The 15,827-nt window shown below is 37.6% G+C and overlaps 1 protein-coding gene across 3 annotated transcripts in view; it reads left to right on the forward strand.

The window, feature by feature from the left end:
• brwd3 (bromodomain and WD repeat domain containing 3) overlaps positions 1-15,827 on the forward strand; it is a 108,053-nt gene that overhangs the window by 9,514 nt on the left and 82,712 nt on the right. For 2 of the 3 annotated variants that reach the window (XR_006313747.1, XM_043704432.1), the window contains exons 8-13: positions 1,111-1,332; positions 6,442-6,542; positions 11,618-11,688; positions 12,399-12,499; positions 13,977-14,017; positions 14,281-14,385. Coding sequence is in view for 2 of the 3 variants with exons in the window: in XM_043704432.1 (XP_043560367.1) it covers positions 1,111-1,332; positions 6,442-6,542; positions 11,618-11,688; positions 12,399-12,499; positions 13,977-14,017; positions 14,281-14,385 (641 nt within the window). In the remaining variant the exon portion in view is untranslated. Of the gene's footprint in view, positions 1-1,110; positions 1,333-6,441; positions 6,543-11,617; positions 11,689-12,398; positions 12,500-13,044; positions 13,947-13,976; positions 14,018-14,280; positions 14,386-15,827 lie in introns of those variants that run through there. The other variant, XM_043704433.1, reaches the window with a different exon arrangement.

Below are 15,827 nucleotides of genomic sequence, written 5' to 3' on the forward strand. Positions count from 1 at the left end.
GTAATTATGTTATTCAGTGGAATGGTGTATTTCTGCATTGAATTGTTCAAGTTCAAAAATATTTGGAACTAAAGTTGTATAAATCTTTGTTATTTGAGTCGTAGATGCAATATATTGAATAAATTGTAGTTTTCTGAAGCGCAATCTACTATAATGTTGCTCATGATAGATTTGACAATGCAGTGTTTTCTAAAAGTACGTGTCATTGTATGTAATTGACTATATATTATTCTCAAATCCATATGATATATATCGGGAGAGGCCCCAAGTTATGAATCATTCCTAGATCAGTTAGTGGTTAACTGTTGTAGTTCTGCTGAGATTTCTTTTGAGAAGCTGTAATATCCTCATGAAGCCATGCAGAAGTATTTTCTGTTGAACTTTTTCTCTTTGGTTGGAAATAATGTTTTCTTAAAATGTAAAAGGTTAATATTGTCCAAGGTATTGTGGATGCATGATTACTTTTAAAGTAATCTGGTTCAATTCTATCATTCAACCAAGAATGTAATGGAATTTTATACCACATGAAATGCTTGAGATTTTTTGCATTGCTAGCTTCCCTCTAAATGCATCTTAGGTGAGGGAGAAAGGAATGTACTGGGATGGTGAGATGAAGTAAAGCCATGAGGAGGCTTGGTGGAGCACAAAGATTGACATGTCTACCTTTTGTACAGTATTACATCCTTTTGTATTGATAAATTTCTTTTTAATATATAATACATTTATGAATGGACAAAATGAAAGTAGTAATTTTCCATTTAATTTCTTTTGGCTACTCTCTGAAGAACAAAGGTGGAATTCAAGGTGTTTCCAATTTACCCACAAACCTCCTTTTGAGCCAACAGTAATTAGTCTCCAATTGACTCACTGTTGACAGGGCAAATTAATATTAGATTCCATTTCAATTTATATTGAGGTATATATTCCTAATATTTAATGATCAATAACATTGTATTCCTGTACTGTGTTTAAAAGCTTGACAATCCATACATTCATTTAGCATTAACCATAGATTACAAACCTTTTGAAATTTGTGTTCAAACAAATTCACTTCAGATTTAAATCGTGTCTGACGTATACCATTATTTATATTTCCTATGCTGTTTCTAGGGTTCAGATGATTGCTTGGTGAAAATTTGGGCCACAGATGATGGACGACTCCTGTCAACTCTGCGTGGGCACTCGGCTGAGATCTCTGATATGGCTGTTAACTATGAGAATACACTGATTGCTGCAGGCAGCTGTGATAAAGTGATCCGTGTTTGGTGCTTGCGTACATGTGCTCCAGTTGCTGTGTTACAAGGGCATACAGGTTCCATAACCTCTTTATTGGTAATGAAATTGTATTCTCGTTTCATTTCTATTTCTGAATGGCCTATTTGTGGGCATATCAAAGTGTAATGCAATGAAAAGTAAAATGAGTCAAAATAGGCATGTAGTGCATTTATTTTTATGATTCTTTAATAATATGCGTCAGGATTATAGGTTGATGCAACACAGAAGGAGACCATTCAACCTCTGGCACCTATGCTGGCTCTTTGAAAGAGCTATTGGAGGCTGAGGGGTGACCTTCATAAAGGCTTTAAATAGATAAGGTCTTTTTCCTGGGATGGGGGAGTCCTGAACTAGAGGGTATAGATTTAGGGTGAGAGGGGAAAGACTTAAAAGGGACCTAAGGGGTAACTTTTGCATGCAAAGAGTAATGGGTGCATGGAATGAGCTGCCAGAGGAAGTTCTGGAGACTGGTATAATTACAACATTTAAAAGACATCAAGATGGGGAGATGAATAGGAAGGGTTTGGAGGGTATGGGCCAAGTGCTGGCAAGTGGCACTAGCTAAATTTAGGATGTCTGGTTGGCATGGATGAGTTGGACCGTAGGATTTGTTTCTGTGCTGTACATCTGACTGTAAGTAACTAGTTGCATTCTCTAGTCTTTTTCTATAGAATAAAGGGAAATGTATTTCTATCAGCATAAAGAACTCCTTACAGAATGAGAGTGGGAAAGTAATAATGGGGAATCAAGAAATACCAGAGGAGCTGAATACATACTTTGCATCAGTATTCAAGATAGAATATGTTATTCAGTAATTTTGGAATGATAATCGGGGGGGCAAAAGGAGAGAAAATAAGTACAATGACCATCAGCAGAGGAAGAGGTGCTAGCGAAACTAATGGGGCTGAAGGCCAACAGGTTTCCTGGACCTGATGGGTTACATCTGGGGATCTTAAAGGACGTAATTATATAGATAGTGGATGCACTTGTAGTAATCTTCCAAGAACCCTAAGATTATGGAAAAGTCTGAGGATTGGAAAGCTGCAATATAATAAAACAGCTAACCTTAGATGATAAGCTTAAAATCTGTAATTAGGGGAAAATGTTACAGTCTATTATAAAAGATGTAATATCACTTAAAGATACTTTATACAGTCAAGCAGATTCAGTATGGCTTCATGAAAGGGAAATAATGTCTGACAAATTTATTAAAATTCTTTGCAGAGGGTAGACAAGCGGGAAAACAGTAGATGTAATATGTTTTGCATTTTCAGAAGGTGTTTTTGATCAGTTGCTACACATTAGGCTACTTGATAAGATAAGAGCCCATGGTGTTGGAGGATAATGTTAGCGTTGGTAAAGGATTGACTAACTAATATAAATCAGTTGTGATAAGGGGACAGTTTTAGGATGGCAACCAATGACAAGTGGTTGCGCTGGAGTCATAATTCTATTTAATACATATTAATGAATTAGGTGAAGAAAGTGTGCATTAGCCTAGCTTACAGATAATGCAAAACTTGGGATTGCAAATGGTAAGGATGATGAGTCTGCAGAGGGATATAGACAAGTTAAGAGGGTGGGCAAAACTTGGCAGATCGAATACAATTGGCAAAAGTGAGATTTTGCACTACGGTAGGACAAGTAAGAGCTGAATGTTATTTAAATGGAGCAAGACAGCAGAAAGCTACAGCACAGAGGGATTTGGCTGTCTTGTTCCATAAATTGCAGTAAGCTGACATCAGTGTTCAGATCATAGTATAGAAGGCAAATGGAATGTTAACCTTTAATTCAAAGGGAATGGAGTAGAAAGTAGGTCGCTTTGGTAAAACTATGCAAGGCACTGGTCACACCACAACTCGGATGCTATGCACTGTTTTTTGGCCCCTTATCTAAAGAAAGATATACTGCCATTGGAGGCAGTCCAGAGATGGTTCACTAGGCTCGTGTCAGGCATGGATGTACTGTCTGAGGAGGAAAGGTTGAGTAAGTCAGGCTGTACTAATTGGGAGTTTACAAGAATGAGGTGTGACCTTATTGAAACATACATGCTTCTTGGGAGACTTAGCAGTATAGATACAGAAATACTGTTGTCCCCTTTGTAGGGGACAATCTAGGATAGAGGGCATAATCTCAGAATAAGGGATTACACCTTTTAAAATAGATGACGAGGAATTTCTTTTGAGGGTAGTGAATCTGTGGAATATTTTACTGCCAAAGGGTGTCAAATCTGGGTCATTAAATGCTTTCAAGACTGAGAAAGCAATTTTTAATTGGTAAGGGTTATAGGGGAAAAGCAGGAAAGTTTTTATTGAATCACATGTGGGATGTGGGCATCACAGGTTAACTAGGCCATTTCAGCAGGTAGTTTAGTGTCGCTCACATTGCTGTGGGTCTGGAGTAACATGGAGGCCTGACCACGTGAAAATGATCGATTTCCTTCCCTGCAGAACATTAGTGAACGAAAATGGGTTTTTCTGACAACTGGCAATGGTTTCACAGTCATTAGATTTTTAATTCAAGATATTTTAAAATATTGAATTCAAATTTCATCATCTGCCATGCCAGGAGAGGGGTGTAGATTTGAATCAGAATCCCCAGAACATTATCTGAGTTCCTGCATTAGTAGTCTAGCAATAATACCACGAGGTCTTCACTTCCCCTATTGAGTGTTGCTGACAATTATCAGATCAACCATGATCTCATTGGATGGCTGAAAATAGTTGATGACCTGAATGGCCTACTTCTGTTCCTTCATCTTTGGGTCTTGTGGTGTTATCAGGCTTTTTAAGAATTGTGAACAAAGCTATTAAGTCTCCCAGAACCATCTTTTCTCGAAGAACAAACTATTCAAGTTTCTCTGGTCTCACCATGTAACTGATGTGTTTTACTCCGGTACCATTTTCCTTTGCAGTGGTACTCATAAGTAACTAGTTCTCCAAATGAGGCCCATCCAGAGCATTGTTAAATGTTTTTAACATATGTTTTTTGCTCCTGTGCTCTGCTTCTGTTTACAAAACTAAGGATCTTATTTTCTTTTCATAATAGTCCTTTCACCTTATCCTGTCACCCTTCAAAGGTTTTTTGCATCCGCATCCAATGACCTCTCTTTAAAATTGGGCAATTTTTATTTTATAGTTTATAATTTTATTTCCTCATTCCCCTTATCAAAGTGCATCATTTCACACATCCCTACCTGAAATTTAATCTGCCATGTATCCAGTCATTACACCATTCTGTTTATATCCTCCTGGAGTTTTTTTTAAACTATTGTTCTTTGTGTTTCCAAGTTTTGGGTCGAAGGCACACTTTTGAACTGTGACCTTTTATGTCCTAGTCCAAGTTTATGATGTGTGTGTGTGTATGTGTACAGCGATTCAAAGCTTAGGGAATGCCATTTCACATTCCATCTGTTCGGAAAAATGTGTTCACGACTACCGTACTCGCTGTTGCTTAATTGGTTTTGTGTCCACACATCCATTTAATCATGTAGACTTCAAATTTCCTAACAAAGTCTATTGGGTGACACTGTACCAAAGTCAATCTTTACAGTGCAGTGGATATTTACATGGACAATCTTCGTCGATCCTTTCCATTTTTATTGGAAAAGCTCAAGAATTAGTCACTCAAATACAATTTGTTTTTAACAAACCTATGTTGGTTGTAATTTATTAAACATTGTTCTTTTAAGTGACAATGAGTTCTGTGCCACAGTGTTTACATGAGGCTGTTGGCTGTTGTCAGGTTTATCTCATCCATGTCCACAAAAAGATAGAAACATTTAGAATCCTTGCATCTCCTTATATCATTCCCCTGTCTAAGGAGGATGAGAAGACACTTGATCAGAGATTTTGCCATCTCCCCCTTTTATTTCCATCTGTTATCTATGGTGCAATATATTTAAACTGGTGTTTCAAATTTGATCACGACTAACCCTTTTCCTCTGAAGTATGTTTGTTTATTTTAGTCTTTTTTTTAGTGAATATGGAGGCAAAGTATGTATTTACTATCTACTATCACATGCCTTCTTCCTCTAAGATAACCTATAACTGTTGTTACTTAAGCCTACATTCCCTTTTGCCATTTTGTACAGGTTGCCAAAAAACTTTTGGATCCCCTTTCATGCTGTATGGCTAATCTTTTTTTCGGCTTTCTTTGTCCCTCTTATTTTCTTTCTCCCTTTCCTTTGTACTTTCGTCTTCCAATATAATTTGCTATCCAATTCGATCCTGTTGTAAGCTTTCTCTTTTGATTCACTTTAATCTGTCTTTAGTCATCAATGGACCTCGAACTTCAGCTGCCTTTTCCCCGTATGTCTAGACTGCGTTTGAACTATTTCCTCTTTGAGGGTGTCTTACTGCTCATTTACTGTTTTAATTTCAGTCTTTGATTCCAATTCACCTGGACCAAATTTCTCAAATGCCTGAAATTAGACTACTTTGAGTTAAAACTTTTATTGATTGTTTTCCTCTCATCCTTTTCCGTAACAACTGTCAACTTGGTATTATAGTTGTTGTTTCCCAATACTTTTTTGTTAAACAAGCTTTGCCTTTTCCCCTGACTTCAGTGGAATAGGTTTTCCATGTCATGCTAATTTAATTGGCAATCTCTTAACTTAATAGGAGGTTACGCATCTTAAATTTATCTCTGGCAGTAATGCTGTGTTTTACATAGCAGTCACAATGTGGGATGTGTATGACTACATAAAAAAGCAGACTTGAGTAATAAATGCATGTTGTTTTTGTTAATGTGCACATAATAATAAATAGACTATAGGAGAGTATGAACGGGTTGAATATTAGGCCTGATTATTCTTAGGTAGGTTACGGTATAACTTGTGTCCTTTGCTAAATCCATTCTTCATGCCATGCCCGAGTAGTAAGGTTATATGTGCATAAGAGGCAACAAGCCTAATCTATTCTCATTGAACACTAGTTCACCTTTCCATACAGAGCCTAAGAAACCTAATCTATTTGGCTAATTTATATGAGCATTTTTCAATGGGCAGTGGATTCATGGCTGACTAAAATGTCAGTGTTTGCAGGAGGTGAGATGGGAAATTAGAAGTCTCTCTCAACTTTTATAGATATGTACAGAATTTAACAAAAGTCTTTTTGTCCTGTTTTGTGTCTTGCAAATGTAAGATTCCATTTTCCTGTGATCCAGTTTTCTCCAGGTACCAAAGGAACAACACGGTATTTGACATCCACAGGAGCTGATGGGACTATCTGTTTTTGGCAGTGGAATACAGAGACCGTCAAATTTAAGTAGGTTTTTAGCGAAACATATCTGATGCTGCTTTGTTAACATGAATTTGCGAGCTTTCATTCATTTAGTACTTTAGTATGGTAATTTGTATGAAATACATTACTCTTTCAATAATCTTTTAGTTCATATCTTTATCATTGGTCATTTGTGAACATAACTCATTTGGTCTTGCTGAAACATAGCGACATGCTGTTGAAATTTCGTTTCTAAGCAACCTTGTGTGGAGATGCTGTTATACACCTCTGGAGCAGATAGGATTTCAACACATGCATTGCTGCTACCTCTGAACCACACTATCACTAAGATGAGCCCTCCTGAAATGTATGATACACCTCTGAACAGATGGGACCTGAACTGATCTTTCTGACCAGAGATAGGGACATTACCACTGCAACCCATATTACATTTTGAAACTTTTTGTCATACACTTGGACATGCAAAGAGTTCAAAATGAACAACAATTGATAACCAAGAGCTGATGGGCATGTATATTTGGATTTTCAGAAGGCTTTTGATAAAGTCTCCACAGGAGATTGATTGGAAACATTAAAGCACATGGATGGGCAGTAAGATAGAGGATGGATTAATAATTGCTAACAAACAGAAAACAGAATAAGAAACAAAACAAAGTGCTGTGGGTACTGGAAATCTGAAATAGGAATAAAGTGCTAGAGAAACTCAGCTGATCTAGCAGCCTCTGGAGAGAGAAACAATTAATGTTTTGAGTCCAATAGGGTTCCTCTTCAGTACAGAAAGGAGCTAGAAAATAATGAGTTTAATGCTGTTGACAGAGGGGTGGGCAGCAAATTGAACAATTTTTGAGGTGCTCTGAGTAAACGACAAAGTGATAATTTTGGTAAATGATTGATAGTGATGTAAAATATGTGTACGCAGAGTTTGAAAACATTAAATGGGCGAAAAGCTGGCGAGTGAACAACAATGTGCAGTTGATAATTTTGGAAGGGAGAACAAAAGAGCAGTATTATTTAAATGAGGGAAAGCTGAATATCAAAGGGACTTCTGCATGAAAGAGCATTAGCACACACAAGTGCAGCAGGTAACCAGGAAGGTGAATGGAATGTTAGCCTTTATTTCAGAGATTGGAGTATTAAGAGTAGGGAAATTTTACTGCAATTATACAAGATGCTAATGAGGCCACATCTGGAATGTTGAGTACTTTTGGCCCCCTTATTTCAGGAAAGAATCATCATTTCATTGGAAGCAATTCAGAGAAGGTTCGCAAGACTGATTTCTGGTATGCAGGGAGTATTTTGTAAGCACAGGTTGAATAGGTTGGGATTTCATCATTGACATTTCGAATTCTAATTTGAATTATATAGGATTCTTAAGGTGCTTAACCAGGTAAATGCTGAGATGTTGCCCCTTATGGGAGAGTAAAAGACTAGAGGACATAGTCTCAGAGGCACCAATTTGAGACTCGGATGAGAAAGAACCTCTCCTCTTAGGTTGTGAGACTTTGGAACTCCTTGTCACAGAGCTGTGGAGGCAGAATCTTTATGTATTTAAGGCTGAGATAAATAGTTTCTTGGTCAGGGGGGCAATTGAGGGTTACAGAGAAAATGTAGAAAAATTGAAGTGAGGAATGTTTAGTCAGCCATGATCCAAGAATGATGCAAGATGACTGACTGACCAAACTGCCTACTCCTACTTCCTACTCCTCTGCTGAGAGTGTAAACAAGGCATGGCTTGGGGTGATAGGGAATGTAAGAAGAGTGGAGAACAGTGATCATACTCTGAAGTTGGGGTACTCATCATTAACTCCTAGAGGCTACAAAGCGTCTAAGCAGAAAAATGAATTGATGTTTCTCCAGTTTGTATTGAGCTGTACTGGAACATTTGTCGCAAGCAAACAATATAAATATTGGGATAGGAGCAAAGTGAGAGTGAGAACTGCAAACTGGAGATTAGAGTTGAGAGCATGTTGCTAGAAAAGCACAGCAGGTTAGGCAGCATCCGAGGAGAAGGAAAATCAACATTTTGGGCATAAGCCCTTCATCGGGAAATCAAAGTGGTATATTGAAATGGCAAGAAAACGGAAGCCCAGGTTCAGTCCTATAGAGAGAGCAGAGGTGTTTCACAAATTAGTAACCAACTCCGAGTTTGGTCCTTTTCAATGTAAAAGAGACCATATCGTAAGCATTGAATACATTTACTGGCTTTGTGAGGGGCAGGTCATGCCTCTGAAGCCTTCATCGTTGAGGAGATGACAAAACACTTTGAAGGTACAGCAGTGGATGTGGTGTATATAGATTTTAGCAAGGCATTTCGTAAGGTTCCCCATGGTAGGCTCGTTCAGAAAGTAAGGTGGCTTGGGATACAGGGAAATTTGGCGGTCTGGATACACAATTGCATGGCCCATAGAAGATTTAGGGAGTTGTGGGTGATAGGTATTCAGTCTGGCGCTCTTGTGTTGTGGGACCTCGTGCTCTTTGTGATTTTTATAAATGACTTGGATGAGGAAGTGGAAGGGTGACACAAACTGGAAAAGTGTGAAGTCATTCATTTTGGAAGGTTGAATTTGAATGTAGATTACAGGGTTCAAGGTAGCATTCTAGGCTGTGTGAAGGAGCAGAGGGGTCTTGGAGTGCACATCCATAGATCCTTCAAAGTTGCCACCCAAGTTAATCGAGTTGTTAAGAAGGTGTACAGTGTGTTTGCTCTCTTGAGCAGAGGGGTTAAGTTTAAGAGCTGTGAGGTTATGCTGCAGCTTTGTAAAGCTCTGGTTAGACCACACGTGGAATATTGTGTTCAGTTCTGGTCACCACCTTATAGGAAGAAAGTGGAAGCTTTTGAGAGGGTGCAGAGGAGATTTACCAGGATGCTGCGGACTAGACAACATGCCTTATGAAGAAAGGTTAACGGAGCCTCTACTCTGCTGTACTGTTCTATGTTCTATACTGGATTGAAAGAAGTACAAGTGAAATGCTGCTTCACCTGGAATGTGTGACTGAGGCAATGGGTGCTGAGGAGAGAGGCGGTGAATGGGCAAGTATTACACCTTCTGTGATTGCCATGGAGAGTGAGGAAGTGTTTGGAGTGATGGAATGGATCAGGATGTCATGTTGGGAATAGTCATTACAGGATACTGAGTAGAGGAGAAGGGGGAAGATATCTTGCTGGAAGTGGTCGAAAGTGATCCTTCAAATGCAGAGGTCAGTGGTATGGAAAGCGAGGACAAGGGGCACCCTACTGTTTGTTTGAGGAGGGAGTGGAAAGGACTGAGAGCAGAAGTGAGAGATTGATTGATGGCCCTGTCAACCATAGTGGGGGAAAATCCTTCGTTGAGGAAAAAGGGGGACGTCTGAGGTACCTGACAGAAGGAGGCACCTTTGGAATAGATAGTGAAGAAACTGAATAAAATGGAATGGAATCCTAGCAGGAGCCACACATTTGACATGAAAGTGAGATGTATTCAAGGAAAAATAGTTCAAAATGAGAACAGGTGGAGACAAGTGGTCAATGAATGCGTTATGGTGACTTAGTAACAGTTTGAAACTGCTAACTTTACCTGTTGCTTAAGTGCTTTGAGACATGATACTGTTCCAGGGCATTTTGGTTTGAAATCTAAAGGCAGCATCTGGTCTATCTGTACGTTTGCTGATGGATATTTGGTCTGTTCAGAGTAATTTAACAGTCCTGCCAAGATGAAGCTACCAGTGCATAAGTATCTTTTGCAAGCGCAAGTTTTTCAATATAGATTGTAGATGCTGGATTTACAGGTTGGAATGATGTTCCACAATTTTTGTGTGGAATTTAATTTTCAGTTTATCGACTCGTCCATAATGTGTTACCTCAATATTATTTTTAGATATGCATTGACATGTCATTTCCACAGCCAGATCACTAATGATAACACAATGTTAAGCATTTAAAAAGAGCATTTGTCAGTTTTCCCCCTCTTCAGGTGATTGCTGCTGAGGGTAAAAACATGATTGTAGCCATTGAGCTCAAGCATTCTCAAATGTATATTTGTATGTTCTGGCAATGTTGCCAGATCTGCTGAGTTTCTCCAGCATTTGCAGTTTTGTTTCCATTTGTCCAATTGTTCTGGTTTCCTACATTAAAGCTGATAGTTACTATACACATCCGTAAGATCATGGGCAGCACAGTGGCTCAGTGGTTAGCACTGCTACCTCACAGCACCAGAGACCTACGTTCGATTCCAGCCTCTGGCGACTGTCTGTGTGGAGTTTGCACCTTCTCCCCGTGTCTGCATGGGTGTCCTTTGGGTGCTCTGGTTTCCTCCCACAATCCAGAGATGTGCAGGTCAGGTGAGTTGGCTGTGCTAAATTGCCTGTAGTGTTCAGGGATATATAGGTTAGGTGCTTTGATCAGGGATAAATGTAGGGGAGTGGGTCTGGGTGGGATACTCTTCGGAGGTTTGTATGGACTTGTTGGGCTGAAGAGCCTGTTTCCACACAATAGGGATTCTAATTCAAATATTACACATCTCCAGTACTATTGTTAAACTGTTAACTGTTTCTAATCTTCACTGCAAAAAATGTCAAATAGCAGATCTTCTCTTTAACACAAATCAGAATCTAGGAAGGACAGAAATCAGTTCAGTGAGTCAAATTCTTGTTCAGCTTTGACTGAAATGACTAATGTACAAAACCTTCCACTCCCACATCTTCACTTGAACATGTAGGCATCCAGCCTCTCCCTTCACTATCTGATTTTGCTTTGTTGCAAATTACTACATGGCCACATCCTTTTGTGTGAGTATTTAAAATTAAAACAGATTGCTTTTCTTTATACCCTCTACTTCATCCTCTTGATTGTATATTGCTAATGAAAGCAAAATGTTGCAACCATTTCTCCAAACCGTTAAGATGAAAAATGAAATTTTAGCTTGGAAGCCGGAAAAGCTTGTTACTCTTCATCAAATAGCCATTAATCTTTTATCTTCACCGTTACAGGCAAATTGAGTCTTGTTTTAATGCTTCTTCTGAAAGACTAATGCTTTGTTATATCTGAAAGCATCGAAATTCTTGGTGTTAATATATTAATTCTTTGTATTTATTTTGGATTAAAGTTGTGTCTGTCTTCACAGTGAACATCCAGTGAAATTTGCAGATAGATCGAGACCAGGAAGTCAAATTTCTTGCTCCTCTTTCAGTTCTGGTAAGTATTCTTCCAACATCACAAAGAAAGAAGTATTATTTTAAACTGTCCCCACCCCATTTATTCTGCCAGTCCTTCATTTGCTCTCCTCGATCTGCCCTTTCCTGAATAAATACTTCAAATGATGTCAACTAGCTGTAATTAAAACAGTATTTCTTACCAAAGGTAAACTAAATTTTAAATTAAATTAAAACGTAAACATTTTACTGTGAATCTTAGTTATTTTTGAGTACACCCAGTTGTAAGCAATGCATTGCAGTTTTACGTATGTACCCTTCTTTATTCCACCATATTTAACTTTGAAAGGTAATGTGTAGCATGGTTTTCAACTGTCATTTGTTTGTAGAAAGATCTGACCTGAGTTCAAATTCCCACCCTCCTGGATTTCCTTTGGCAAGCTATCTTAGCTGCCATCTACTGGAGCGAAAATGAGATGAGACCTTTCACTGGAGAATATTATCATCAAATTGGGAGAAACTGCTGTCCAAGAAAGTGATAAATTAAATGTATAGCAGCTTGTATTTTGTGACTTTAGTGAGTTCAGAACAACAAAGAATTAGTATAATTTAAGTTTTAAAGAAGCGTTTTTAAAACAAAAAGACCATGCAAATGTAATGTTTGACAGTATTATTTATAGGGTTAGAATGGTAATTAGAAACTGTTTGGGCAACTATGCTTTAAGCATATTTTTTTAAAAATTGCTGTTATAGGTGGAATGTTTGTAGCAACTGGCAGCACAGATCATGTGATTAGAGTTTATTACTTGGGTTCCGGCTCACCAGAAAAAATTTCTGAACTTGCATCACATACGGTAAGGTATTGAACATTGAAGTAATTTTTGTGTTATGATCAAATTTGTTTTACAGAGGCAGCTTAGAGAATGTTCTCACTGTCGTCTCTGCTGTTTTTTTAAGAAATAATGTGCATGTAGTTAAAATCTTTTTTTAAAAGGTAATTCAGAAATAATTTAAAAGCGATTGTCTTTGATAGTGAGAATTGTCTTTGAATTGACTGTGCCAGAATGTATAGATATTGCAGTGGACAGGAGGATCTGTTTCTCAAAGTTTGCACCTCTTTTCAGCTCAGTTTCTCCTTTGCGTCATGTTATTGATTAATTTTGACTTTCTGTATTGTTAAGCAGTCATGTTAAGTTTTAGTATGTGTTATGACTTTGAGAGAAGTGTGAAACTGTCTTCTAAAGAACTACTGTACACTGCATGAAGCTAGAACTTTGAGCGTTTCTAAAGTCTGTGCTCAATTTATGTAAACAAGACCGTCCTGTTCCAAAATAGTTCCTCAGTGTCGTGATGATGTATTTGGACTGAATTTTAAGTCTTTGATTGGGACCCTTTTCAGATCCTGATGCTTGTTAGCACCCAAGCCCTGTTGCAGCTTTTGATCAGCTGACCAATTCATGGGTAGGATAAGCACTTATCACATAAGGATGGTGGGCAGGCTGTCTCGCCTGGAGGGCCAGTTGAAGTCTTGTCAGCAATGACAGATCAGAAGTCAGTCTGTCACAGGTACAATCTACAAATATTGCTAGGTTAGAAAGGAACATCTGAATTTTGTAAGAGTAAAAATAAATCTCATTACAACTGCTGGGCCATTTTTGAAGGAGAATGCATCCACAGAGTAACCTTTGGCTGCATTGGTGTCTGCAATGTGTCTTTAAAAGTTTCTTTTAAGATCATTAATTGAGTAACTTCCATTATCCAATTCCAGCCATTTACTTCTAAAATGACCTGGAGAAGAGAACATTCCAACAAATTGACAAATTGGAGATGCTGAGAAATTGCAGGCCCATTTGTGCTAACTCCTGCCTTGGGTATTACTTTTTAGAAAAAATGTTAACTTCCTGCTGATTTTAATCATATGTTACTTTTTTGTTTGTTTTTCAAGTTAGTGGTTATGTTTCTCCCTATATATTGAAGTCACATTTCAAACTTATGAAAATACTGTTGTGACCTTATCCCATCAAACAGTAGTAAAAAATACATGTCTGAGGCACACAGCAGTCATATTGACCAATGAATGAAATATGTGCTGTCATTGTGCACTTTTGAAAATGTACACATGCAACACTGCATAATTGCAGGCATAGTTTAAATAGCGGCACTTTTAGAATGATTTGGGGACGATGTCTCTTATGATGTGCCATATGTTTAAGCTGAGTCAGAATCAAGCATTCATTATAATTTTTATTGACATTTTTCCTGTACTAATGCATAACTGAATTGACTCATGGAAAATACCAAATTTTGTTTGTTTCTTTTGATCTCCTTCAGGATAAAGTGATTGCTATCCAATTTTGCAACAATAGTCAGAGGTATGTTTTTATGCTTTTCTGATAGTGGGTGCATTTTAATTTTCTGCTTTTGAGACAATGTTTGCAATCAATCAGTAATTTAAAAATTATCCAGCTTATGATAAAATGTGTTACAAACATTAAAATTAAAATAGCTGGCCTTATGTTTCTGTATTTGTAAAAATTAACTAACAAATATTTAACCAATGTTCGTTGTTCTTTCTTTCTTTCTTTCTTTCTTTCTTTCCTTCTTTCCTTCTTTCCTTCTTTCCAACTGTGGACAGTTTGAGATTTGTTAGTGGTAGCCGTGATGGGACAGCTAGAATCTGGCAGTACCAGCACCAAGAATGGAAAAGTACTATTCTGGATATGTTTATGAAATTACCAGGGTAAGTTATCACAGGTTCATCTACCGAGTGTTTTCTATCAAAGTTTAACATAAAGGTGTTCTTGTTATCGCCACCATAGAGAATATAAAGCTAGCTGTTTCATATGATTTTCTGCTTTGGGCATTTAAAAACCCTATTCTAGGACCAATGTGGCAAAAGTATTGTTCAACCGTTGACAGTATTACATGTTTTTGCAGTGGTCAAAACTACTACAAGAGTTAATCTAGCTTTTGTCAGCTGATTTTAGTATTTGTAACCCTTTTGTCTACAGTAATCTCAAATATGGGCCAATTTTGCAGAATACAGAAATACAACAAACTTTGATTTAATCGACATCTTATCAACCTGCGCGCTTCAATAGAGCAGCAAAAGTCATGTACCTCAAATACCGCAATCTACCATAATGTCAGAGTACTTAGGTTATAAATGAAGTATAACAGTGATGTGTATACCCCTGAATTATGTTTCTATTACTTAGTGTGTTTTTCCATTGATTTTCCAGGGGTGTGTTGATGTTTTTACATGGATGTTTTTTGAGGGATGTTAATTTCTTGAAGCTTCACTTGGTCAGGGTTTACTGCAGTCTAGATTATCCAGAATATTTGATGAACTGGCACGCCCCTGGTGCTATAGATGCCAGCTAATAAAATGTTTGCTGTAGATACGATTTATGTTACACTCATCAATGAGATTGCCTTTATACAGTATTGGTGTGTCAGGAACATTAGCATTATTATTTATTAGAATGGTATTTATTGGCAACTTATTTTAAATTCTGTGCCAAGGCAGATGGGACAAATCTCAGACCTACATCCAGTTCATATGAATAACTGATTTCCACTTTGTATGCTGTTTTTTTCTCCTCTTGTCTGGTGAAAACTAAATGTTGCCCGTTGAGAAATTATTCTCCTTACTGTTTGGATTTTACTTTTAAGATTTTCAACAACACATTGATTATTGACAAGCTGCATCCCAAAATAATAAAAATCAAGATTTGCTGCATCATATTAGTTTTGTGTTACCCCAATAAATCTCTGGAAGAAACACTTGTGTATGAAGGTCTGTGATTTATATTGTTTTGAATGTCGTTGAAAAGCTTGCTTTGAATCATCTTTAGAGTACACTCATTCTCCTAATGTAAGTTCAAAGGTCATGGGTATGTGTTCTGCTCAACATTTTAAGAAATTGACGTAATATTACAGAGAAATGGAGTGCTGAGTGATTCTGCCTCTGTGGTGATAGTTTTAAGTGAAAACTGCAGCCTCGAGTGGAAGTAAAATATTCGAAGGCATTATTTGAAGACAACCATGGGAACTTTCTTGAATTTCTGACCATCACTTATTCCTCTGAGCAATAACAATCTTGGAAGAGATTTGTATTTTCAGAACCTTTTTTGTGTGCAAGCTTTGTTAGCCTGCCAAACACTTAGGATTACCATTGTT

Source organism: Chiloscyllium plagiosum, chromosome 15, assembly GCF_004010195.1.
Source record: "Chiloscyllium plagiosum isolate BGI_BamShark_2017 chromosome 15, ASM401019v2, whole genome shotgun sequence".
Classification (NCBI taxonomy): Eukaryota; Metazoa; Chordata; class Chondrichthyes; order Orectolobiformes; family Hemiscylliidae; genus Chiloscyllium; species Chiloscyllium plagiosum.